Genomic DNA, 25894 nt, shown 5'->3' with positions numbered 1-25894 from the left:
TATGACTTTCACAGAACAATCAATGGTACTATACACACACGCACAGAGAACAAGTAATGTCTGGAAAAATTGGTATAGAAAAGTGGGTCAGCCTGAATGAGGAAATGTCACACATTCCACAACACCCTTATCTCACACACACACACACACACAGTCAAATGTACCCATAATACAAAATAATCATGAACTAAAAGAACAGGGAACTCGAGTAAAAACCCAAATATAGAAAAAGCAGACTCTCGGGAAAAGTATAGGCGTTTTACAGCTGTGACATGAATTCAGTTTGTAATACAAATGCTGAAAAACTTTGACCTGGAGCTTTCTCCACCCCACCTCTAACTCCATGCAACAAGCCAACCTACTACACTTCCTCCTCTTCCTTTCTACTCCTTCCAGTCATCCTCCCTCCCTCTGCTCTCATTCTCTTCACTCCCTCCACTGAAGAAGAAAAAAAAAGTTCCTCCTGGTTTTTTAGCCTTAAAAGGGCAGAAGCAAACTGGATCTTGGCAGTCCTCCCTTTCCCTGAGCTCTTGTTACAGACAGAGGGAGGAGGGAGGACAGGACAAGAGAGGAGAGGGGGGTGGAGGGCCCAGAAAAGAAAAGAAAAGCATGAGACACGGAGGGAAAAGTGCCGTGTAGGACATTTTTAAAGCCTGCACTGACAGGCATGCACTCTACGGATGTGCTGAGATCTGTCCATGTGAGTGAGGACACGAGAGGCTGAGGGAAAGTGAGGTTTGGAGGTGACAGACAGGGAAAAGACAAAAAATGAAGAACGTGAGTAGAGTTAGGCTGAAACAGGGGGGTCCAAGGAGGTGAGAGGCGGACACGGGCAACACACAAAAAATGATAAATGAGGAGGTTTTATAAATACCATGCAGCTTTAATCAACTGTTTGCTTCCAGGAAACATCTCAGAACTACAATCAACCATGAGAGCAGAGCATGGGTTTCCAAGTAATTGATAGTTCTCAGTCTGGCAAATATGATTCAGGTCTGGAAAGGTAGATCCCCTCCAGATGCTTTCTGGCACAGGAACACCAGCATGTTTGTAGGTGAAATCTTGTAAAGCAACAACCCCCTTGTCCCGAGCACAATTTTCACATTTTTATTTTTATTTTTTTAAATGGTTTACATCAATTAATCATTTTAATGACTGCAGCTTTTGTGAGTAACTTAAAGAATGTGTTGCTGTCTGGACATGATGCATCATGGGTGCGGGGTGGGGGGGGGGGGGGGGGCAAGATTCCAACTCTGATGTCATGCAATAGCCTGAATACTACTGCGTCGAATGCAAATGTGCACTCCTCTAATCCTCACAATCCACTTGACCATTCCCCTTCTGTCCACACACACACACACACACACACACAGGAAGCTGTGATAATGAATGGGACAGGAAGCGATTCATTCTGACCTAACGCGATGGCCTTATACTCTGCCGTTATCACACTCCCAGGACAACATTCCTCTCCACCCTGCATCACCACACTCACTTCCATCCTGCTCCTGTAAATGAAAGATTACATTTGATGCCTTTAGACGTCACTAACACGAGCAGACTCTTGGTAAACAAACTAATATATTGAGACGTCCTAGAGGGTCCATACACTGCTCTCTCCACTCATTATCCGACGACTGACTGTGCAAGGAGCCGCTCTAGCATTACCGCTAACCAATAATCACTCATAGTAAAATAGTACTACTACTAGGAAACGCATGCATGATGCTGCTGAAAACACTACTGAGGAGATATAAGCATAGACTTGCATATATATAAAAATGGACTAATGCTGTGTTTCCATCATGGTACAGTTCAGTTCGGTACGGTATAGATGTGTTTGGTTGGTACGTATTTTTTTGTGTTTCCATTAGGAATAGTCTTTTCTCATAAAAACAGTCCTCTGTTGTTGTCCTTTGAGTTGTTGTTTGTGTCATGTTTGTTGTCTTCACACCAGTATGACTTCATGCTACGTATCTCGCAGACATGGCCGTCAGGCACAATCCACACCCCGCCTACCAAGTCAAGGTACTGTTCTCAGTTGAAACACAAGCCTGACCCAGGACTCTACCGTTCCAAACCGTACCCTACCAAACAGAACCGGACCATGATGGAAACACTGCTCATGGTACAGTTCAGAATGCTAAATCCAAGGGTCAGGCTTGTGTTTCAACTGAAAACAGTACCTTAGTTGGTACTTGGTATGTGGGGTATGAGCACAACTGGGTAGCGTGACGTTGTCCCAGTGCGACAACAAACAACGATATCGAAAACGATACAACAGATAAAAACACAACAAGGAAGAAAGGGAGGGAGAGAGCCAGTTTAGCTCCACCCTGATCGTACCATTTTACTCTGGTATCCCAAGGGAAGGGTGCCAAAGAATGGAATGCTTGGGGCCAGTTATTTTGGTACTATTCCTCATGGAAACGCTAAAAAAATATATGCATTTTATGCTATTTTCTCTAGGGATGAGCCAAAAGTGGTCAACTGGTATTGATCGAATACTGGCTGAAATCACTGAGAAAAGTAAAAGACTTTTTGTTCTTGTCTTGGTGGTTTCTTACAATCCATGTATACAGTCAATGAATTTAGGCTAGAAAAGCAGTCACACTGTGATCATACATGTCACCACCCCAACATGGACATGATGATTTGGAAGAGAAATTAAAGGAAAAAGAGAGAATGTGATAAGATCATAATGATTCACCTGAAAGTTAAATATGATTCATCAAACCGGATCAATGCAGGTAAACCAACAGTGAATCACACAGAAGGAGTTTATTGCAGATTTATATTAATATTGGGAGGAACCTGGATTTTTCCCAAGCCATTTTCTGGTTGTTGAATCACAGCAGTTCTAACCCATCATGTGGTCTTTTAGTTGACAATAGAGAGATGCAAGTGTTTTTATGGATGCATGATCTGCCCCAATCGGCGACCGGCCGGTCAGTCAGAAATATTCCAAGTTTAATAAGCCAGTACCCGCCAGCACCCGCATCGCGCAGCATCAGCAACACACGTGCACGCGACGTAGGGCTGGGCGGTTTACCGGTTCACACCGAATACCATTTTTTTTTTCCGTTACGATATGAATTTTTGATATACGGCCATACCGGTGTATTTGATTACACAACATCCGCGCAGCCGCGGCTCAGCGGTCTGCTTAGCGAGTGAGCGCTCTGCATGTAAACGTTTCATTAATGTTTATATATTTGTTTCAATCACTGAACGAAGCCTGTCATATTTGGGACAAGAGTCAGGACCTTAAATCACTTGCACAAAACTTTTGATCATGTGTGTGTGTGTTTTTTTTTTAAGAGAGAATATTCAAATATAATTTTTGAGCAATTTAAAAAAAATCTAAATCGGAATCGGCAGGTCAAACTTCTTGAAAAATCGGAAACGGCCCAAAAAATGTCAATCGGTGCATCCCTAATTGTTTTTTAGCAACCAAGGTGTAAACACAAAGAGGTTAGCATCAGTTAACCTCTCAGTTGTAATTTCAAAAGTAAAAGAAGAAAAATTAGGAATTTCCTGCATGGATATGATGTTTATGCTCTTTTCCTAACTGACTGATTTGAGTATTTGTTTTAGTGTTTGTACGAGCTCTGTTATTTCTACAGCTTATTATATTATTATATAAATTGAATATCTTTGATTTGTGGACCAAACAAAACAATATTTGAGGATGTTTCCTGTTGTGAGGATGTGAAAAAACATGTTTCTGAAAAAGCTTTGCCAGAACCAGATTCTGTGCAACAAACTACACTACTCACAAAAACATTTGACAAGACTATCCCTGAAATGCTACAGTGATATTCTACCATGAAAGCAGGGCATTTAAGTAGAAGGATGCAATGTTTATCAGCGGTGGCAATACCACAACAAAAAATCTCAATATCTCAATAACCTGATCAATTTTAAAGTGTTGTCTTAGTCTCATGATGTCAAAATTTGAACATCATGATGAATATAAATATATATATTGAATATAAACTGTCATTGATCCAGAACTTGTAGTGGTTCAATAACCACTACATCAGACAGTTGTTGTTTTGCAGTTATCGCCTTGTTAGAGAACAGTATGTTATTCAATAAGTACTGAAACATTGAACAATTGGACATGTGTATTCAAAGGAGAGCAGTAGAGAAGGTTAACTTAAGTTCACCTGTAAAGGTTATGGTGCATTTTAGGTGCATTCTGAAATTGAATCCAAAAGCCAAACATCCCTAACTTTTTGTGAGTAGTGTCTGTTGTATCTGCTGTTTTGGGTTGGATAAATCAGAATTATTTTTGGCTGGAACTAGAGATCGTGCTTCTGAAAGGCCATGTTTTGTTTGCTTGCGAGTGTGTTTAAGGTCATTTAGAAACAGTGGCACCATTACACCATGTTGTGCTTAACAAGCCAAACAGTTAATACTGGAATTTGGCTTAGAAGTCTGATAGTTACAATTGATCAGTGTGCTTCTTCTAAACCTTTAGCACAGAAACATTGTGTAACAGTAAATTGTGTCCATGTGGCGATGGCATCATCTGAAGAGACCCACAATTAACCCGATCCTCTTGTGCATCAGACATTTTCAGGAACTTCTCCTGCCTTGTCAAATTTACAGATGATGTGTTCAGGTCAACCAAGGTGAGAACACAGGAAGAAAATCTCACAAGGAGAGAGTGACCGAGTGTCCTGTCCGATCACGATCAACCCAAGCTCCATCCCCGTACCTCAATGTTCAGGAAATTCTCCTGCTGAACATCTGACCTAGACAATCTCCTGCTCTGCTCCTCATATCAAATCCTCCGTCAAAATGTCCAAAGGTCGAGTCTATAAACAGCCACATTGGATCCGATTAATTTCCAACCACACTCTCACTTAACTTAAAACTACATGTAACTTTTTCTCACACGTGCACAGCAAGGGCATCAACCGATTCTCGATTTTAAAAATGTTGACATTTCTGAGCAACAGCGAAGCATAAATCAAATTACATGAAGCAAATATGCACTAGTCAATCAGAAGTTCTTACATTTAAGCTACAACGTCCCGATGTAAATCTGACATAAGGCCATTCTCCACATTTTTTACATTCAGAGTGCAACCAACACTGGCTACACAGCGAAGTCTACGTTTCCATCTGTTAAATTCCAATAGCCAACTCCAACCCCAAGTGTCAGTTATATGGCAATATATAACATGACCCTGTGGCTAATGAAGTCTCTTTAAATGCTACAAATTGCTATATTGATCAATATTCCTGTCATTGTTTGGTACATAAAATACCGACAGTGTGGGCAGAACATGGCCAAGTGGAAAGGGAACTTGGCTTTCTTTGACTTTGATATGTTAAAATGACACGGTGTGAACACAGTAATATCTTGAGCTACAGCTGCTGCCTCATTACCCTGCACCAAGGAGGTATACGTTTTCACCTGAGTTTGTTCGTTTGTCCGTCTGTCTGTGAACAACATAATTCAAAAAGTCACGGACGGATTTGGATGAAATTCAGGAAATGTCCGCAATGGAACCAGGAACAAATGTTTACATTTTGGGCGTGATTGTGGGTGCTGTCATTTGTACTGTCAAAATAACTAGTAATCCATTTTAAAATCGACGATCGACTTATCGAGAATTACATGAGGACATTTTTTTATCGATAAAACTAATGAAGTTTCTGTTGCGTAGTGTGAGTGATATGAGAGCAGCTGAGAGTTAATCCCTTAAAGAGAGCAAAAGGTGCGCGATGTGTGATGTCGTCAGTGACAAGGAGTTAGGGCCCTATGATTTCCCGCGCGGACAGAATCGCAGAATTGGCCAATAAAAACGGAATCTAATGTCAAACCCGGAATATCGCAGAAATTGACATAATGCGACTGAAATGCTGTCATCGTGAGGAGAAGGAACGTTTGTCTGGGGAAATGTGAAAAAAGAGTTTCCCCCAGTGAATGTTGCTTGTTTATTTACTTCATATACACTTTTTTTTTATACACCACAGATTTTTCTAAACGGGAACAAGTACGCTGTGCACGCATGTAACGGGCGAGCGTCCCCTTGTCCAGGTGCCGATTGAAACTCAAGTCACACTATCAAATACGCCATTATTACGGTTATATTGTTATTGTCAATAAATGTTGACTATGTTATATGTTAATGTTATATTTAGGAATGCACTGATAATTCAGCGGCCGAAACACGGCTAGTAAACTGTGGAACAGCAACTATTAAATGCTGGAAAGACTCTTTGCGCAAAAGTAAAACTTATGAACTCCCCGCGACATTCACTTCACATTCTCTCTCTTTGAACAGTTAACTAAAGACATCGGCTCATCTGAAGCATCTGTTATTCCCTTAATTGCAGAGTTGTAGAGGTAATATTGCGTGTAGAAAAATGATCCAGTCGGATACGGAGAAGCGGACGGTACAGGAGAGGGAGAACAGTACAGAGCAGGGGCGGTGCGCAGAAATCTGTCTGCACCAGATGAGGGGGCACTACCACTTTTTTATTTATGTTAATTAGTTTACTTTTAAATGTGACCAACATTGCATGGCTTTGTTTTAAGATTCACTGGCCTGATTTACTGAATTAGGATTTAACTTAAGTGAAAACAATTGAGAAGTCAGTGGATTCAAGAAGAGCGTTGCCTTTCAATGGACATTTTATTCACTGACACAAAAAGCACACACTCTGTGGTGGTAAAGTAAGTGTAAAAGTTAAAAAACGGAATTAAAAAAAAAATAAAACAGAAAAAAAATGAAAAGGATTTCATAGGGCCCTACAAAGAGTGCGGGTGTGTGATATGAAGCGGGGGAAATGAGATAGATCCGAGCAAGTTAGCCAACAAAATCGAGTACAACTGTACCAGAAGAATTGTTTGGGTTATGATTGTTGTAATAAACACTCAACATAAGAAGGCAAGAGGTGACCGTCCACCTCCGTGTGGAGTTCATTGGGTCATTGAATCTGAAGCGAAGTGAGTCAACCCTAACCCTGGAGAACAACAGTGTGTCCTCCCCTACGCTTTCTAACTACAGTTTGTTTTTGAAAAAAATGAGGATCAGTTGTGTTTATGAGCACCAGCTTCTAGCTGCAGACTTGCTTTAGAGCAGTAATAAAGTAATAAAGATCTCATTGAAGAAAACGCGCTGTGTTTTTTGTATTTTCATTGCATTTCTAATATAGCCTATAAATAGTGATTTTTCATTAAAAAAAATATTATTGATTAATCAATAATAATAATAATTATTATTATTATAATAATCGAAAGGACATTTAATAGAATGCCTATCCCAAGTAGAAACTGCAGCTTTGAACAGACACATACATGAGCCTGGGTCTCATTCACAAGGACACAACTTCTGCTTCTACAAGCCTCTTATAGCAGTAATATAGAACATGTTTCATTGTTACGTAACTATGTAACAGGAGGAGCCTGGATGTTGCCACACAGGCGTCTGTCTCAACCTGTATGTCTCTTCTCCTCCCAGGCAAAAGATAGGGGAGGTAACAAGGTACATAGTTACACCACAGATCTATTCACTTCAGAGCCTGATCATGTGGATGATGGGAAGAGTTTGGCATTTTGTTGTTTCAACAACTGTGCAATGATCAGTTGAGTGGTGAGGGTTTGAAGTCTGTGCTGGTGACAGACTGTAGCAAAGAGGAAACAAGGGGAGTTGACAAATGCATGGAAAGCACAGCATCTTATTAACAGTATGGATTTGTTTGGGCGTTGATCTGCTTCAACACAGCTAGAGTATTTAAGATTCATAACACCCAACAAACACACACGCACACACACGGAATGAAGCCAAGTGAAATGATTGAGCTTGTTCAAACATGGGTGTGAAGCTCACAGAGGAATATTCCTGCAAGTATTGTGCACAATACAGTCACTCTTACCCAACCCAATAATTAAAGATAAATGGAGAGATGCATAAATAGAATATTTTGCCAATATAGTTACTGAGAAAAGCTTGAAAAGCACATTCCCGACCCAAACTGAGGGTATAAGGACAGAGACACCCAAAACTGTCATTTGTGAATTTGGGCAATATATATAAAGGTATAAATAAATGTAATAAGGGCTGCACTTTCGAGGTGCATCTAAAAATCACACATCATTCGACTCTGTTAAAAGGCTGGTCTAATGTTTAAGATCCTTAAAATACTTTAAAGCTATACTTATATACTTACCTTTCTTGCATTTTTACACTTCTTTTGTAATCTTAAATTGCTCCTATATAAAGCATATGGCACTAAAACGTACAATAAACCCACCATGTTTTGAGACTCTTTATTATTTAACTCTCATATTATTATGATAAAAGTATGACCAATTACATTATTCGGACCAGATAAAATAATTGGCCGAGCTACCTGTCAGTCTTCTGTCTCATTAATGACAGAATCAATGACGCCCTTGTTAGCTTGTTCTGTTTATGCTTTCCCTGATCGCTAGCAAGGAGTCTAGTCTAGCTCGTCTTGTCTCTGTAGGACATGACTTGCAAGACTCCGCTTTAATCTAATATACAACAAATAACAGCAGGGACATGAAGGCTGGTGGAGCCGACCACAGATAATGACATACAAGAGTTTAAGAGCTTCTTTAGGTAATTGCTTCTTCTGTTTACATCACCGTGGGGCTTAAAGAAGCTGACTAATCAAAAATGATTTTCCAACATTGTCATTTCCCTCTTAAGGTGGGGCCATATTAAGTCAATAATACATTTTACTCATAGCATTTGCAATACAACAAAAGCTAAATGTATCGATGTTTTAAACACTAAGTGGTTTCACTTTCACTCATTTATCATAGATAATGACGAATTGATTGTTCGGCTAAAACATCCAGCCCTAAATCATAATATTATCATCTAAAAACAATAGTTTGACATGTATTATACGTTCATTAAACTTGTTTATTATCTTTCTTGGAAGGCCGATTGAAACCATTCACTCACAGCTACGTGGTTCATATGAAGCCAAAAACAGGTTTAGCTTAGCTTAGCATGAAGAGTGGACAAAGGGTGAAAACCTGGCTTTCATCAAAGGTGACCAAATACATTTCTCTGTAAAAGATGTGGTTTCTCTGTGGGGTAACTGGGGCGACTGCTACTTGGTCAAGTACAGTAATTTTCAGGAAGTCACTAAGCCTCCAACATAACACGTAAGGAGTGGATTTCTTTTTTATCTGTGACCAGAGCCATGTGAGCCATTTCCCCTTTTTTCATTCATGTATTTAGACAAACTGGATGATAAGAGAACATCATTTTATAGGATCATATATAAACGGATTCAGTTTTAAACAAAAAATATGTTTTCAAAAGCTTTCACTTGGAGTGAATGTGACGTTTATCACAATGAACTGATTAATAACAATAATATATTTTCTTATCAATGTTGTTAAAACAAAGTGCTTAGTAAGAGAATTAAAACTAAGTAAGCTAAACTCGTATCACTCAGTTATAACTAGCCACACCTATGGCTAACATGCTAATCTGGCTAAAGTTTTACTGTATGACAACAGCTGCGCCAATTTTCCCATCCTCTTGGCGAGATGGTGACTATTTGTGGGCGATTAATCGCAATTAATCGCACATTTTTATCTATTCTAAATGTGCCTTGATTTCTTTTTGTACCATTATTTTTCCTCATTTTAATACTATTATCATCATAGAAAAGTGAATTGACTTGCTTTGTGTAAATGTTATTTGCATATTTTGGCATATACTGTAGTGTTTCAAGACACAATATCTTTAATATAATATTTGTTCAAGCCAAAATATAATTTTAGATGAATTATTATTACATATCTTATTCTACAGACTGATCCACCCTGACAGACAAACTAATCTATGTTACAGGCTAAACCTGGTGTGTGTGTGTGAGGAGCTGTGTATGTGTGTGTGCTGTGAGGTACGTAGTAGGCCTGGCAAACTCCATTCTTTTTAAGGATTCGGGTTATTCTGAGTCACATACTCAAATGATCCGGCTTATGCAAGTCACATGTCACTTGAGTCAGTATTGCTAAATCGCCAAGAAAACTCAGTCCTAGCCCCATTGTCTCTAAGCACTAACACAGTAGAATGTGTGGACTCACTATTTCAGATCTGGTATTTTTGAATCTGCGATGTTACTGGCTTTATTATGACAGCAGAGTTTTCTGTTGTCAAGTAAGCCTAAATAAACCTATTAGAATGAATTACTCTTTGGGGACAGAGAGGGTATATTATAATTCATCCTTTGTTGTCGTTTTGTTAACAATAGAAAAGTTTGTCTAGCATTAGCCTATTATTATTAGTAGTAGTATTAGCCTATTATTATTATTATGATTAATATTATTATTGTTGTTATTATTATTATTATTAGGCTATTTAACAACTGGACCGGCATAATTTTTATATGCTACATCTATACACCAAACCTAGGCCTATAACCTATAAACATGCTATTTCAGAAGTGAAAGTATGGCTTTTGTTGTGGATTTGCCGACTCGTGGAGAAATAGCCAACCTCTCGTCTGCTAGCTAGGAAACAGATCCACTCATGACAACGTAACCGGCTGATTAGCGCGAGTCGCGGCTGTTCATGGCTCTGCAGGAGGTTCCTATCTTGGACTTGAGTGTACTTGTGGAGTTGTGGTTGCCTTTGAAATTGTAAGTTGTAATAACTTTTGACAGCTAAGATGGCTAGGACTAGTAGCTAATGTTGCAAGATGTTTGTGTGTGGCGCTGTTTAAATTAAATCGTAGTTTGACTCAACTAGTTGGGATCAAAATGACAGTTTGCATATCATTACTTCTAGCAATCGGAGAAACAATACGTAGAAAGGAGAAATGAAACGGGCGTAGACATCATTTAAAAAATTAGGTGCAGAGAAGATGCAGTCAAAAAAAAATAACAGAAGCTTTAGAGAAAGTAGACAGGACCAGAGTGCATCAGTCTGTGGGCAGTGGTGGCAGTTTGCTAACTTGTGGTGAGCGTTGCTGACTGGGTGTGTCTACTTTCTGCAATGAAAGGAGGAAGTAAAAGAGGGCAGCGCACTGCACTCCTCTCTCATCTTCACGTTGACATGACTCAGAAGGAGCAGCTCCGATGAGGACAAGTCAGTGGGAGGCAAAGACAGACAGACAGACAGACAGAGAAACAGACAGACAGGGATATGCAGGATGGCTCATTGGTTCCTGGCACTAATCGCTGAAAAAGTACCAGCAACAGAGCTTTGCAAACAAAAACAATCATCTGCAGTCAAGAAAAGTTATCAACATCATACTGCCAAAAAGAGGAACATCGTGTTTGAAAATTGGACTTTTGCAGCTCTACTGTTTAAATAGATGATATTAGGGCTGCAACTAATGATTATTTCATTATCAAGTAATGTATTGATTATTGTTTTTGCCTGATGTTGAAAATGACTTTCCCAAACCTCAAAATTAACATGCTCTCAAATGTCTTGTGTTGTCCACAAACACATTTTTTTTTTAGTTTTATGGAGCAAAAATAAGCTACATATTCACATTCAATAAGCTGAAATATCAAATAATTTTCTTTAATTAAACACCCAAACCAAGTCTCAATAGCCTTAGAGAGCCATTTGAGAGTGACCCGGGGAACTGAACTTTGAGTTTTTAAATATACAGACTAGAACCGCATCAGATTGTTTGAAGTAGTTACCAGGTTGTCCTGCAGAGGGAGTTTTGAGCACAGCTTGGCCAAATATTTATTTATTTATGTATTTATTTGTTTATTTCGGGCATGTCAATTAGATCAACATCAGCACACATCATCTTAGTTTAATTCGTACACATGGCCGAAAGGGAAAGCGGGAGAAGCAAAAGCTCATCTAGTCCCGTCCCCATCACCCACAGAATACATTTTTATCATCATACTCATTTTTTCTTTTGACAGTTTGACGCAACATGTTCCAGCAGCAGGTAGCAATCAGAGCTGCAGTCTAGCTCTAGACGGTCAACAGACTACTTTCCACTTTTCCCATCCATCCATGGTGTAGCCGGCCGGGAATGTCCCGATTAAAAGTCATATTTACATACTTCTTTTTGAATACACTCCGTTTTGCTGATTTTTGATCTCCTCATCTAGATTATTCCACTGTCTGACAACTGTGCCTGACATGGTATAGGATTTTAATGCAGTTCTTACATAAGACACTTGAGACGAGAATCTGAATATGTTCCAAATAAAAGTGGGTCATGTAATATATAATGGAGAGAAAATGACAGCTCGAATGTGTGTGTGTGTGTGTGTGTGTGTGTGTGGAAAGCATGAAGTGATCCATTCACATTCACCCCCACCCTATGGGTGACAGACAGGGACTCATTCTCGTGTGATTCACACAGACTCGGTCACAAACCTCTTCCTGTCTCTCCAAACCACAGTCTCTGTTGAAAAAGTTTATTTTGTCTGAGGAAGAAGACATTTGTTGTCTGACTTCAGTGCAGGTGAGCGGAGAACAAAGATCTGATGGTGCAAGTCACTCTTATCAAGTTTCAACTCAGGACTGAATCAGCAATTACACAGAAATTCAAACAACATGAAAAGAACCGAGTCAGTTTAAAGCAGACCTAGACCGGAAGTTCCAATTAACACCGCGGCTGAGGAGAGCTTCAGTAAGGAGAGATTTCTATCGGCTCGTTTACAGCAACTAGGAGTTTTTCGACCATAAAAACAAGTGAATGTATGCAAGTAGACCTCCTTAACTAACATATATGTGCAACAGGACCACTCTATGGGAGCTTTAAAGAGTAACCCTGGATCTCAACGGGGCGCATTACAGCATGGGAACGTTGCTGATCGCTTCTATTATAATCAATGTGAGCATTTCAGCAGCATCCCAGAAGCAGCTTGCCGCGCCGCAGTGCTATCGATAGGTAGCAGTTCTATTTTTACCGTTGCCGAGTCCTGTCAAGCTCAACAGAGAAGATCGCACCAGACAGACATACCAGGTCAACAGTCAATTGATCAGAGGGTCTCGGAGAGTCATACTGTACGACGAGAGACTGATTGTTGAAGTAATTGTAATGCTGAGTAAATGTGTATTCAAGTTAAAGGTGCATTATGTAATAAATCTAAAGCAACTGGTCATAAAATCCTCCTAATATGTCACAGAGACTCAGGAATAATGTTCATATAACAAACTGAACTCACCAACAACAACAGTACAGACACAATATTAACTAACCCTATTATAAAAAATGTTTTGCAGACTGCAAATCATGTTTATGTTTTGAAATTTGGCATGTGGCGCCTCCTACCGCCGTCTACCAATCATTGCAGTCAGTAGAGTCTCAGCTCCCCAGCAACCACGGGTTGCCAGTTGCGTCAGAAAACGAAACCTAAAAGACCTCGGTATTTTGAATTTGAATGTAGTAACCGTTTTTGGCCACATTCTTACATATGGCACCTTTAAGCAATGTCATGTCATTTATTATGATTAAACTGGAGTATTAAAAATTGTCATCATTCTCCATTATCGGCAGAAAGCTGGAAGATAAGTCAATAACTACACATATATATATACATATACATATACACATATACATATATATATATATATATATAACATAACGTGTTTGCACAATGCAAATACACAACATATACTTACTATTAAATAAACTGGTTTCTTCAACTTTCACTCAAGTGCAAAACTAAATAATTTAGCTTATCTCACATCCTTTTGCAATAATTACTGATATTGACTGATTTGGAACTTTTTATGGTGACAACATTCCAACATTCTGTGTTAGACTGTATCGTCTCACAGCTCAACAGAAAATGACTTAAAATCACATACAAAAAACAATCCATCAGTGTTGCGAGGAGAGGAGCAGCTGCATGTCGGCAAAGCCCGGCAAAGCCCAGCAAAACCCACGTCCATGTCACCAAGCAGGAGCCAAGTCCTGTAGAGGGCGACCCAGCCCACTGCACGGCATGAGAACAGACAATAGCCTTGTGTTTCTGTGTTTCTATGTGTGAGTGAGTACAGGATCAGCTCTCCTATGCTACTAGGCCTCAAGTGAATCCCAGCCCTCACAGTTTAGCTCGGAGCGGCTCAGCCCAGCTCCGGCAGCGGCAGGGGGAACAGGAGAAAGGGCCTTGGGCCCCCCCCTCTGCCCACTTGTGTCCCCTCCTCCCAAAACAACCCGCCTCAAATCTGGACAGCCTGAGACAAAGCTGAGCTCTCCGGGACACCGTGGGAGGAAACGCCTGCTTTCTCAATGGAAACATGTACACTCACTTATATTCACAGTGCTACACAACAGCAAACGCGACATTCCAGCATGTTTACAAGGTGACAGATTCTTTATTTTTTCCTACTGGGGAGCAACATGTTTTCACTCAAACTGCAGCTGAACAATTAATCTGTTTCAAACCACAACTGGAAACTATGCAAATGGAAAACCACAAAGGATGCCATTCATTAACACACTTCTTTGGACTGTTCTACGTACACACAGTTGACATCTTTAAAGGCACCATGTGTAGGAATTAATGATATCTAATGGTGACATGGCAGATTGCAACCTACGCTTTTCTAAGTTTGTCAAGGCACCAGAATGTCGTTCTTCTTCGTTAGACTTCAAAATGCACAACTCACTCCACGGTTGTTTACAGGGCAGTGCAAGATGGCTGCCTCTGCAAAGCAAGGCCCTTGTCCCAAGCATGCAAAAAGATTTGTTAAAGGTGCTGCTTCAGAAGATGGCAGTCTTCGGAACCCAAGTGTCGTGCTTAAAGTAGGATGAAGCTTTGATACACCAACACAAACATACTTTTTGACCTCCACCAATGAGGGTATATGTTTTTGTATGTATGTCTGTCTGTTGGGGACCAACATAACTTGAAAAGTCACGGACGGATTTTCAGGAAATGTCCGCAGTGGGACTAGGAACAAGTGATTAAATGGGCCTGATCCGTATCTGTATGCTATCACTGGTTACAATGCTAAGAGTACATTTTTAAAGTCCAAAGGGGGGTGGATTGAGCTGCCTTGGCGGAGGACTGCACTCTCCGAGTGCTTTTCTAGTTCATTTATATTTTTATTTTAGTGTTTATTTAACAGAAACTTGGAGAACTGAATTTGTAGCTGCTACTAATTTTCAATGACCTGTGCCTGAGAGAGACTTTATAGGTAGTATATATATAATATATACAATAAATTACACATTGGACTCATATAGTAGTTAATATATCAAGATGACAGTGACTAATGTGACAACGCTCCAGCTGGTTTTAAATCTATAACAGGAAATATTGAACCATATCATTATATCGTTAAAATTATAAATAATATACATAAATTGGATATTTTAACCAAATCATTCAGCCTCCTATATAGGGTTGAACATTAGGGCGGAGTGAATCAATATCTGATTGCAATAATTTTGACAGGAATTGCGATTGTGATATGAGTGGGAATGGTAATTGACACATTTTGGGCCAATATTACGCCCCTTGTGACTTGAAAATGACAGTAGGCTGTACTGTGATCCAATTTCAATGAAGTTGATATTTAATCATTTATGATGGCCATGCTTTACCAGGATTCAGTTAGTTGCAATATGCATATTCAGCCCTAGAGGTCACTAAATCCTCCTCACTGGTCCTTTTATGTTTTTGATGGTGTGGTTATTGAATGATGATTATTGAAGTATAGCAGACTTTTAAAGATTATATTGCAAATCAAGTCACAATATCAGTAGTTAGGGTTGATCACAAAATAAGTCGCAATACTTTAAGGGACTTTCATGAGTCAAAGTTAAAGGTGGAGACACCACCTCAATGACGGTGAAAGTGTGTCGAATCCATTCACCAAACCTCAATTCTGGTTCTGGTTCTGGTTCTGCATTGCGTGTGTGTGTGCGCGCGTGCGTGTGACCCACCTATGGACACCAGCTTAATGTTCTCCTTGTCTAGAAACTCCAGCGCCACCGACACGTTCTCCAGCTGCATTTGGCGGAAGGTGGGCCTCTGGTTGTACTTTCGGAACATCTTCTTCTGGGACAGAACCTCCAGGAGCCCGATGAGCCGCAGCCCGTCGCCCAGGTCCGTCTGCAAGCTGCCGATGCGCTTGTTGACACATTTCAGATGCTCGTTGCACCAGCGGGTGAAGGTGTTCTCCTGGATCTTCTTCCACGGCGCGTCCTCGGCGAGGTCCTTCTCCGTGGCGGGCATTTCGGCGTCCTTGTCCGAGGAGAGAGCGTTGGGAGCGGGCGAGGCGCTCTGGTGGAGCCGGGGGTGGGAACCACTCATTTTTATGGTCTCGGCTGTCTCTTGGTTCGCTGGATTTTTTTTTCTGGGTGGAGTCTGCACAACTTTGCTTGGCCGCTCCCTCTCTCTCTCTTTTCACTTTGACTGTGTGAGAGAAAAGAAAAACGAACAGAGTTAATAATCACATGAGTGCACACTTGTAGCCTGGAGACGGACTTTTTTGAGGCAGTTCCCAGGATATAATACCTTCAAAGTTACTAGTAAAGTAAAACAACAGGTACGACGATAAGACCTCTCTAGGAACAAACAAACAACAGCAACAAATAATATTAAATAAAGCTTTGGAATCAAAGGTCAACATGTATTGCTCCAAATGGGAATTCCCCTTCATAAAGCATAAAGACAAAAAAAGAACTATTTAAGAAGAATTAGGGCTGTTTATAAAATAATAATATAAGGGACGGAAAAATCAGTGCACTTATTCAAATTCTTTAAAAAATCACTTAAATTGATATTTGCACACACACACACACGCACACACATACAGACTGGTGCAATAAAGTGCAAAGTGCCATCACTTGTTAGATCAGAGCTGTTAAGCAGGAGATCCAAATGATGTCATTAATGACTCTTGTACCTGCAGCCTAGGTTTCATGGTACAGAGTTTCACAGCACATAGTTTCACAGTACATAACACCAGTGGGTTCAGAGTTGTGAGCTACATTTAATGTGAGCTGCTCTGTGATTAGAGAAAACCTACAATTGCAGTATGAGGTGTATAAAGAGGATAAAGACATGTTGTCTTCACTGACTTTCAGCCTGAGACACAGACAATTGCTCTCATGGTTAGGGACACAGCAAGCTAACACTGATTTTAGCTACTTAACAAAAGGCTCATATCATAAAAATTCATCTTTAAATCGCATACTCTCCTGCACCAAAGTCCATAGAGAAAATCAAAAATTTTTAGCTGACAGGGACACAGGAGCAGCTCGTCTCCTGTTGCCTCATTTGGTGAGTTTGTGTTACTCCCAAACAAAATATTTCAAAACACTGCTCACATAATAACACATTCAAACTCACTCACAGAGGCAACAGTGGATCAACAACGCCTGTGCACTGTGATGTAAAAATGGGCAATTTTCTCGATGGGCTTTGGCACTGCGAGTAAACAGTTTAGAAAAGCTAGAAAAAATGTCATTTTCCAGTTGGAATAAGCAGCATACATACTGTAAAGAAGATTTGTTATGAGGCGAGTCTCTGTTAAGTAGCTTAGATCTGTTTTGTCCCCACTGGCAGCCAAGTGTCCATGTCTTAGGGTGCTTCCACAGTAGTCCATTGGTGGCATCAGCCACAAAATCAGCTCTGCCTATGTGTCAGTACCACATACAACCACACTGCAAAAAAAAATCTGAACTACCTCTTTAATGTCCATGAAAGTCTGACCACAGCTATAAATAATAGTAAGGAAAAAGTCAAATCACATTTTCAATACTGATAAATACATAGTTTTTGGGATTATGGGAGGCAAACATGATCGTGGGCTGGATTCTGACAAAGTTTTTCATTTTAGAATGAGTTCAAATCAACAATAGTATTTTTTTAGAAGCTGTTAATATAATTTATTTGTCTTTTTTTGGCTTCTCCCTCTTTAGGAGTCACCACAGTGGATGTGTCCAATTAACAATGAGCAATGAGGATTGGGTACCTTGCTCAAGGGTCCCCCAAACCTTGACCTTGATCAGCAACCCTACGCTTACAAGCCCAATTCCCTTCCGCTTGTCCATACTGTCTGTGTTTGTTAAGATGTCCACGAGCACTCAGTCCAGATAACTGTTGTTTTCATCCAAAAAAACAAAGAAGACGGTAACTATGGCAACTTCATTGAGGAAGGACTTAATCAGCATTATTCTTTTTTGTTTTGTTTTTAAAGAAATGAGACAACATGCTTCCTCATTTCCAGCTCTGATTTATCCTGCATCACCTGGTGACAGGCCCCGCCCCTTCTTCCCAGTCATGTGTCACTACGGTTTGACTCACACACCCAAACACACACACACACACCACTTTTTGTCTCCGTCAGAGCGTGAAATAAAGAAGCTTCCACAGGGATTTTCAGATCAGTGACTGCCCACAGAGTCAGAGCTGGATTAGTTTGAACATGTCTAATTATGAGCCGTGTGAACGTCATCATTCCTGACTCTGTGTTTACAGCCTTCTCTGTAAAGAGGTTACAGTTTGGATGGTCCAGATGTGGAGCGTCTAGACTCCAGCCTCCTCTGTTTGTCTTTGCTGTTATTGGCCAAACAGCTGGATGAGATCACTCACCAAATATGCACTATATGATGCTACTAATGACAGCCTGGCTGCTTAATAACAGCAGCAGCAGAACAAGGAAACAACAGCAACAATGGGCATGGTTCATTCATTTTCACTAATGGCTGATTGAGGACAGGACATTGGTCTTCAGGCTCCTCTCAGTCAGTCAGAGGCTTCTTTTAATTGTTTTGTAGAAGGTGGGAAATATTATATTGTCTTAAAAATGTTCCCACTTTCATTTCAGAAAGAGGAGTGAGGACTTAATTCCGAGAGCACGTTTAAAAAACTACCAGGGTGTAACAACAAGGTATAAAACATAAAAACACAACAGTAAAATAATAAAACCATACAGAGAAGATTGGTCTATTTATTGTTATACTATATATATAGATATACTATACTATTGTTATACTATATTATACTGTAATACTGTATCTGTCTATGAAACACAATCACAGCAAGTTCACTCACTTACTCACACAACTTCTACCACTTTAGGGTTAGGGTGAACGCTGGGTTAACCCTCATCACAGGGTCATTCTCACACACGACACACTACGGTCAATATAAAGTGTCAAATTGTTCCTATTCCCCACTAAATCTGCATGTTTTTGGACTGTGGGAGGAAACTGGATAATCCGGAGAAAACCCCCCACACACAAGGGGAGAACATGCAATCTGAATAAATTATAATGACACACATATGTGATGTCACTACTGCATGTGTGTTGTTGTTTCTTTTAGGAAAGCCGTCTTGAATCTGAGAAGCAAACGTCATCAAAGAAATGGTGAATGAGAGTGAAACAGATGCAGGTTCGGACATGATGTTTGGGTAAAAAAACTCCATGTTTCCTGATGTATTTTCTGTCTTTGAGCAGCAGTAAAAACAGACAGAGACTGAGAGATGTGACTCTGCAGCTTTTTGACTAAATAAGGAGCTCAGTGCCAGGAGCCACAGTGTGGTCAGCAGTCATCAAGAATGCCTTGGCTCACTCTGTGTGTGTGTGTGTGTGTGTGTGTGTGTGTGCGTGTGCGTGTGAGTGCATGTGTGAGTATGTGTGTGTGTGTGAGTGCATGTGTGTGTGTGTCTGGTCAAGGGAGAATCTGAAGAATGGCCCTCACCCCCATAACAACCCTGCAACTCTGAGTGACTTAATAACGAGCTCTATATTAATGGAACACACACACACACACACACACACACACACACACACACACACACACACACACACACACACACACACACACACACACACACACACACACACATTTACATTACCGGTGGAGAGTGATTATATTCGATCAGAACACAAATGTACTGATCCACTCCAGAGAAAAGTCACTGAGTTGAGGCCTATTGTTTCACTGGAACTCACCAAACAAACAGGAGACATAACACAGGGACAGACAGAAACAGTTCTGCTTTGTCATCTGCCTCCCTCTAGTGTCTAGAGGTGATACTGCGGTTTTCACTTTTCTCTTCTCATGTCTCCAAATGTCTATTTTCTAAAGGTGTTCTTCTTTTCCCCTTTGTAGGAATAATTCTGCACATCATTTATCATATTATTGTTGTTGTTGTTATGATCATTATTTAACCCGGTTAATCCCACTAGGTCCCAGACAGGATCTCTTTGACGAGTAACAGCAAAATCAGAATGTCTGATCTTAACCATTTCGAAACATCATCAATATGTATTTAATCTGGACATTGTTAACCCTTCTTAACGATATTAATCTGTATTTAATCGGGACATTGTTAACCCTTCTTAACAATATTAATCTGTATTTAATCTGGACATTGTTAACCCTTCCAAATAGCATTCATATGGATTTAATCTGGACATGGTTACCTACTCTAAACATCCTTAATCTGGACTCAATCTGGACATCATTGCAGTACCACTGGATTGAAAAGGTTTATGTTTTATGTTCTGTTTGAAGCACTATTTTTTTAATTTATTTGACACTTTTTTTATTACTTGTTCTGAGTGTTGCAGTGAATAAACTGGCTGCACAAAAACAAATGAGAAATAATGATACTAAAATATCTCATATCTAAATACTACGTTGCGTTATAGATGAATCAAACAGAGTCACATGACCTTATATACATGGAAGGAGATTGTTAGCACGTTACAAAATGACCATTATTTTTGCTGTAGGACGTGAAAAAAAGGCTTAGGATTACATAAGGTCAAATATTCTTCTTCTTCTTGTTCTTCAGGGTGATACTTGTGGTGTCAAAGTGCGATGGTTTCTTATCCCTCACCACCACAGCCATAACAGCAGAGCCGAGCACAGGAAGTTGAGGTTCAGGTTCAGTGAGTGTAGCCACTGCTCTCTATAACCACCTGACACAAGCTGTTCTTTACACTGTAACATGTTTTTTCCCTTTGTCTTTTGCTGTACTATTTGGTCTCTTTTGACCTGTCTATACTTTGAAAACCCTATAAAAAATATGTTAAAATTAAAATAAAAGATAAAGCTGAAGTAAGTTACTATTGTTATTATTATTATTCAGCCTTTATTTAGTCGTCATGAACAAAAACAATACAAAATGATTATTGAATGACGCATCCTTCATCTGAAAAAGGAAGCATTTATCCCATCAAACCTTTTACATTTTTTGTTGCTATTGCTTGTTTTGAGATAAAAACAAATCACTTCCTGTGTTTAAAAGCCACTATACTGAGAAACACACAAGTCACATGGCGCTGATTGTATGAACTAATTTAACATGAAATATTAAATACTTTCATATTTAAAAGTTACGCATTGCAGCTTTAAGTAAAGAATTTATATAAAGTCAAAAAAATGGCAACACTTTTATTATACATATAACAACAATATGGTAACAGTATAGAACAGTAAATAGGTAATAATATGTAATTAGGAAGCAATATTATAGTAATACCAAGCAATAACAATGGAAAAAGTGTTTTTTATAACAATTTGCTATAATATTGTGATTTTCATAGGATATTACTTAAGAAATAACATTATTTAACCATACTGTGATACCATTATTACAAAGGTGGAAATAAGAGAGTATTATATAATAATAATACCTCACATTACAGGATGATTATTGTGTTTTTTAATGTATCATAATGTAAAAAATGTTACCAAAAAAGGGTAAAGTAAAGTAAAGTTTTGGTAAAATATCTCATTTCATTTAAAACAAGCCAAATTGTCCCAGGTTATTTTAGGAGTCTTGCTGTTTCGGAACAAAACAGTAGATAAGTAGGAAAATATTTTGGCCTGAAAACAGTTGCACACATTCTATAAGTCATCAGCGGATCCCTGTGATAAGTCATCTGAGTCTCAGTCTACGCTTTTTGGCTGAGACGCTGTTGCAAAGTCACTGGAGCTGCAGTAAACAGCCAGCAGGCTGTCATCTGAAAACACTGGAATGTCATGAGCTCAGTGTGAAATCACCTGTCGCTTACATCCATGTAGAGGATAAACACTCATTCAGTCATAACAGCAAAGACAGAAAGAGAGCGAGGAATTCATTCACTCTGAGGAAGTTGAACTGTAGCAGCAGTCATGTATGAAGTACTGTAAAGGGATACATGAGTACAAGTACACGTATCTTACCAGAAAATGACTTTGGTAGAATTTTTTACTTTTTAAGTAAAAGTCTTGTACTTAAGTAAGAGTAGTGGTAGGCCAAGTTGTCTTTCAACTGGAAGGTTGAGGGTTCAATTCCTGGCTCTGCTAGTTTATATGTGTCCTTGAGCAAGACAATGTTGCAGCGTGTGAATGAGTGAATGGGTGAAAACTGTAGTGTAAAGCGGCTCATGAAGACAAGAAAAGCTCCATATAAATACAGACCATAACACCAAATTCTTCTGATTTTATTTGGTAGTAATGAGTAACAAAGACAGCCAGAGGAGATGTAGTGGACTATAGGACTAAAATATAAATAACAAAGTAAAAAACTTATGTACAGTAACAAAGTATTTGTATTTTGTATAGCAGTCACACTTAACCCACACTTATGTTAAGCTGCGACTTAACACATTTTTCTATATAGATTTTCGAAGATTTGATCTGCTAAGGATTTATTAATAAACACATATGTTTAGCATGACCCACCTTGGTATAAAAACACAAATATGCAAATTTGCAACGATATTTTAGGCATATAAAAAAGGAAACTTTGGTGGTTTCTTCATGATGTGACCCTAAATAACTTTTGAAGGCTGTTGTTTTGGTGGCAGAATAGACATGGACAACACAAATCGTGACAGTCTTAATTATTATTTCTCACCTGCCACCACTTTATTAGGTACCCCGTTCAACTGCTCCTTCATGCAAATATCTCACCTGCCAACCACATGGCAGCAACTCCAGTGCATTTAGGCATGTACACATGGTTAGGATGAGTTGCTGAAGGTGAAACCAAGCATGACAATGAGGAGGAAATGGGATTGAAGTGACTTTAAATGGAGCATAGTTGGAGCATTTCAGAAACTGATGATCTACGGGGATTTTCACACCGAACAAGCTCGAGATTTTACAGACAGGGACCAGACTGAGATTTTAGGAAGGCAACAATAACAAAAATAATGTCTCACTAACAGCCAAGAACAACTGTGTGAACGCACAACATGTCAAACACTGAAGCAGCTGTCACTTTATTAGGTGTACTGTGTACCTAATAAAGTGGCTGGTGAGTGTATTTTCAACCCAAGCATCTAACAACATCTCATACACACTTCCAGAACACATCAGTCTGGCTTTTAGAAAAATGGAACTCACTGAAATCTGACAATCTACCAAGAGTGATATTGGTCCAATAACGTCAATTTACATTTTTATACTGTTTTTGTAACTTTTTGTTTATATTTGACATACATGATGTTAATAAACAATGTTTTCTTCTTTTACTTTAAAATAAGTCCACACAGTTTCTATGATCATGGTCATGTCAGGTTTTTCTCTCTGATCCAGGGATTTTGACGTTCCAAACATGTTAGTTATCAGAGCCACATCATGAGCTCATCTCATCTCCTCATTTTTAAATCATCTCAAACATGCCATAAACTGCACTGCACCGTTTATAAACGATAGAACTCGGTGTCTCTCTGCTTGTCATGTGTCACAAACCACGTAGGTTTGGATGGATCAGTTGAGTCTGCTCATAAAAAACTCCACAGCTCCAGAGCAGCAGTCAGTGACCGTGTTTTACCTTATTTGGTGAGGACGCTACAGAGACGCTGCTGCTGCGATGCCCACAAACAAACTCACGGTCTCTGCGTGTGGGACCGAGGTGACATGGAAGGAGATTAAGTGTCAGCGAATGCGTAAAAGCATAGTTGGTGGTGCGTAAAAGGCGCAGCGGAGCCGGTAAATCGGTCTCTGTCGCTCCAAATACACTTTCACCACAATATCCCAAACTTTATCGCAGCAGCGTAAAGAGAAAACACGTGAAACAGTCCACACAGGTGGATCACCCTCTCACTCTCCCAGCGGGACTTACATTTGTGGAAGCCTGTGGTCCTGTACGTCTCCGATGCGTCTCCAGTGCGCACAGCAGCAGCAGCAGCCTGCAGTTACCGTGGTCACACAGCCGGGGTGTTAGTGAGTGTGTGAGTGTGTCTCGGACCTCCCTCCCCACGAGCAGTCCCAGTGGGGGTGAAAGTGGGTTTATTGGTCGTTGGCGTGACGCGACAAGAAGAGATAGACCCTCTTCTCTTTTGCTCTTTTCTACCTCTGCGTGTCCTCGTCTCTCTCTCTCTCTCTGTCCCGCGCAGCGAGAGCCTTAATTGGTAACCGGGTGAAGTGCAGGGGGGTGTTCTTTATCCCCCCTCTCTCTGTATGTTCTGCCTCTGAAGAAATGGATGACGCCATGGCCGCGCCTAAGGGATTTTTAAAGGTATGATGTCATTTACCAACAAAGTGCATCTATCTTCTTTTCATCTTTACCTGGTGGGGGAGAGAGGTTAAAACAATCCCTTAAAAACACTGTTACTCTTTGGTTTTTGACCCAGTATGAGACGTTATTGTTACCTGTGTTGCTGGTGAGGTACTTTATTATGTAGGTCTTTATCCTTCATGTACAGCACTTGTTTTACAAATAAAGCTGGACTGGATAAAGTTGGAATGAGGCAGTTACCAAATCACCTGCATCCTTACCAAATGCAGATTAAAAGAAACATTTGCAAAGTTCATGATAAACTGTTTGAAATGAAGCATTAAAGAAACTACACACACAACAACATTGTTAAAAGAGTTTGGTAAATTAAAGTCTTAAAGGGGTAAAATAAGTAAAACATTCAAACATTAATTAGGAATAGATTAAAATAGCAATTTTACCAGTGTTAAAATAATAACGTAGTACAATACAGATAATATAATATAAATATGTTTTTTAAAAAGCGCTGATTGAATACTGAGTAATACAGTAGTAGTACAGTTTTCTTCAGGGTAAAATGACCTTAATGCATAAATTAAGATAAGATAAGATAAGATAAGATGGTCCTTTATTATTCCCACAGTGAGGACATTTACATGTCACAGCAGCAAAGACAGTAAAGATAAAGAAAATAAATAATAAACATGCATTTCAAAGAAAGTACAACATAGAAAGCTATGAACAATAAGACTATACAAAGTCTTAATCACCACAGAATGCAACCTTTTTTTTTACATTTTATTTTTTTATAAATATAATCAACATGCAACGTCACCAATACACGTCACTAACACAGATGTCCTATGCGTGTTAAAGAGAAGAGTTAGGCAGTGGTGTGTGTGTGTGTGTGTGTGTGTGTGTCCTCTCCTCCTGTTATCTGTTATTATTCAGGAAAACTAGTGAACAACGGGAGTCATGTTTCTCTCCGTGTGTGTGTTAGTGCTCTCCAGCTAAGCATTGGCTCAGGAAACAAGAATGTTCGGCCTCTGCTGTGCCCTCTACTTACAGTTCATCAGTCTAGAGGGAGGATAGAGGGAGGAGGAGGAAGAGGAGGAGGAAGAGGAGGGGTTGCGAGGTTAAAGTGAGAGTTGAGGAGTTGACAGAAATCATTTTAAATATAAATGTTTAAATAAACATAAATGTTTAAAATGCTAACATTTTACGGGTCAAAGCTTTCTGTCATGAGCTCTTCTCATCAGATGACAGGCCACATGTGTCCAGCTCACAATCGCCGGCTTTCAGCAGTGCTGTCACTAAATACACCAGACTTTTTAACTGATCTACAGTTCCGCATTGTTGATTTGATTCTTTTGTCGGATGTTGCGCTCATGATTCTTCCAGTGAAGACACTCTGACCAATCAGTGGCACATTTTTAGCTCGCTTGGAACCTCACCAGAGCAGGTACTCAAAAAAGCCCCAGGTAATAGCA

The 25894-nt window shown here is 39.6% G+C and overlaps 1 protein-coding gene across 4 annotated transcripts in view; it reads right to left on the bottom strand.

Annotated features, from left to right (window-relative positions):
* flna (filamin A, alpha (actin binding protein 280)) overlaps window positions 1-24124 on the bottom strand; it is an 82490-nt gene extending 58366 nt beyond the window's left edge. For all 4 annotated transcript variants that reach the window (XM_083891108.1, XM_083891110.1, XM_083891109.1 and 1 more), the window contains exons 1-2: window positions 24030-24124; window positions 15895-16366 (exon numbers count right to left, since the gene is read on the bottom strand). In XM_083891108.1, coding sequence (XP_083747234.1) covers window positions 15895-16264 — 370 coding nt within the window. In that variant the 5' untranslated portion in view covers window positions 16265-16366; window positions 24030-24124. The remainder of the gene's footprint in view (window positions 1-15894; window positions 16367-24029) is intronic.
* Between the last annotated feature and the right edge of the window lie 1770 nt (window positions 24125-25894).

This window comes from Microchirus variegatus (assembly GCF_963457635.1).
Source record: "Microchirus variegatus genome assembly, chromosome: 6".
NCBI lineage: Eukaryota > Metazoa > Chordata > Actinopteri > Pleuronectiformes > Soleidae > Microchirus > Microchirus variegatus.
This window is presented reverse-complemented; position numbering and strand designations above follow the sequence as displayed.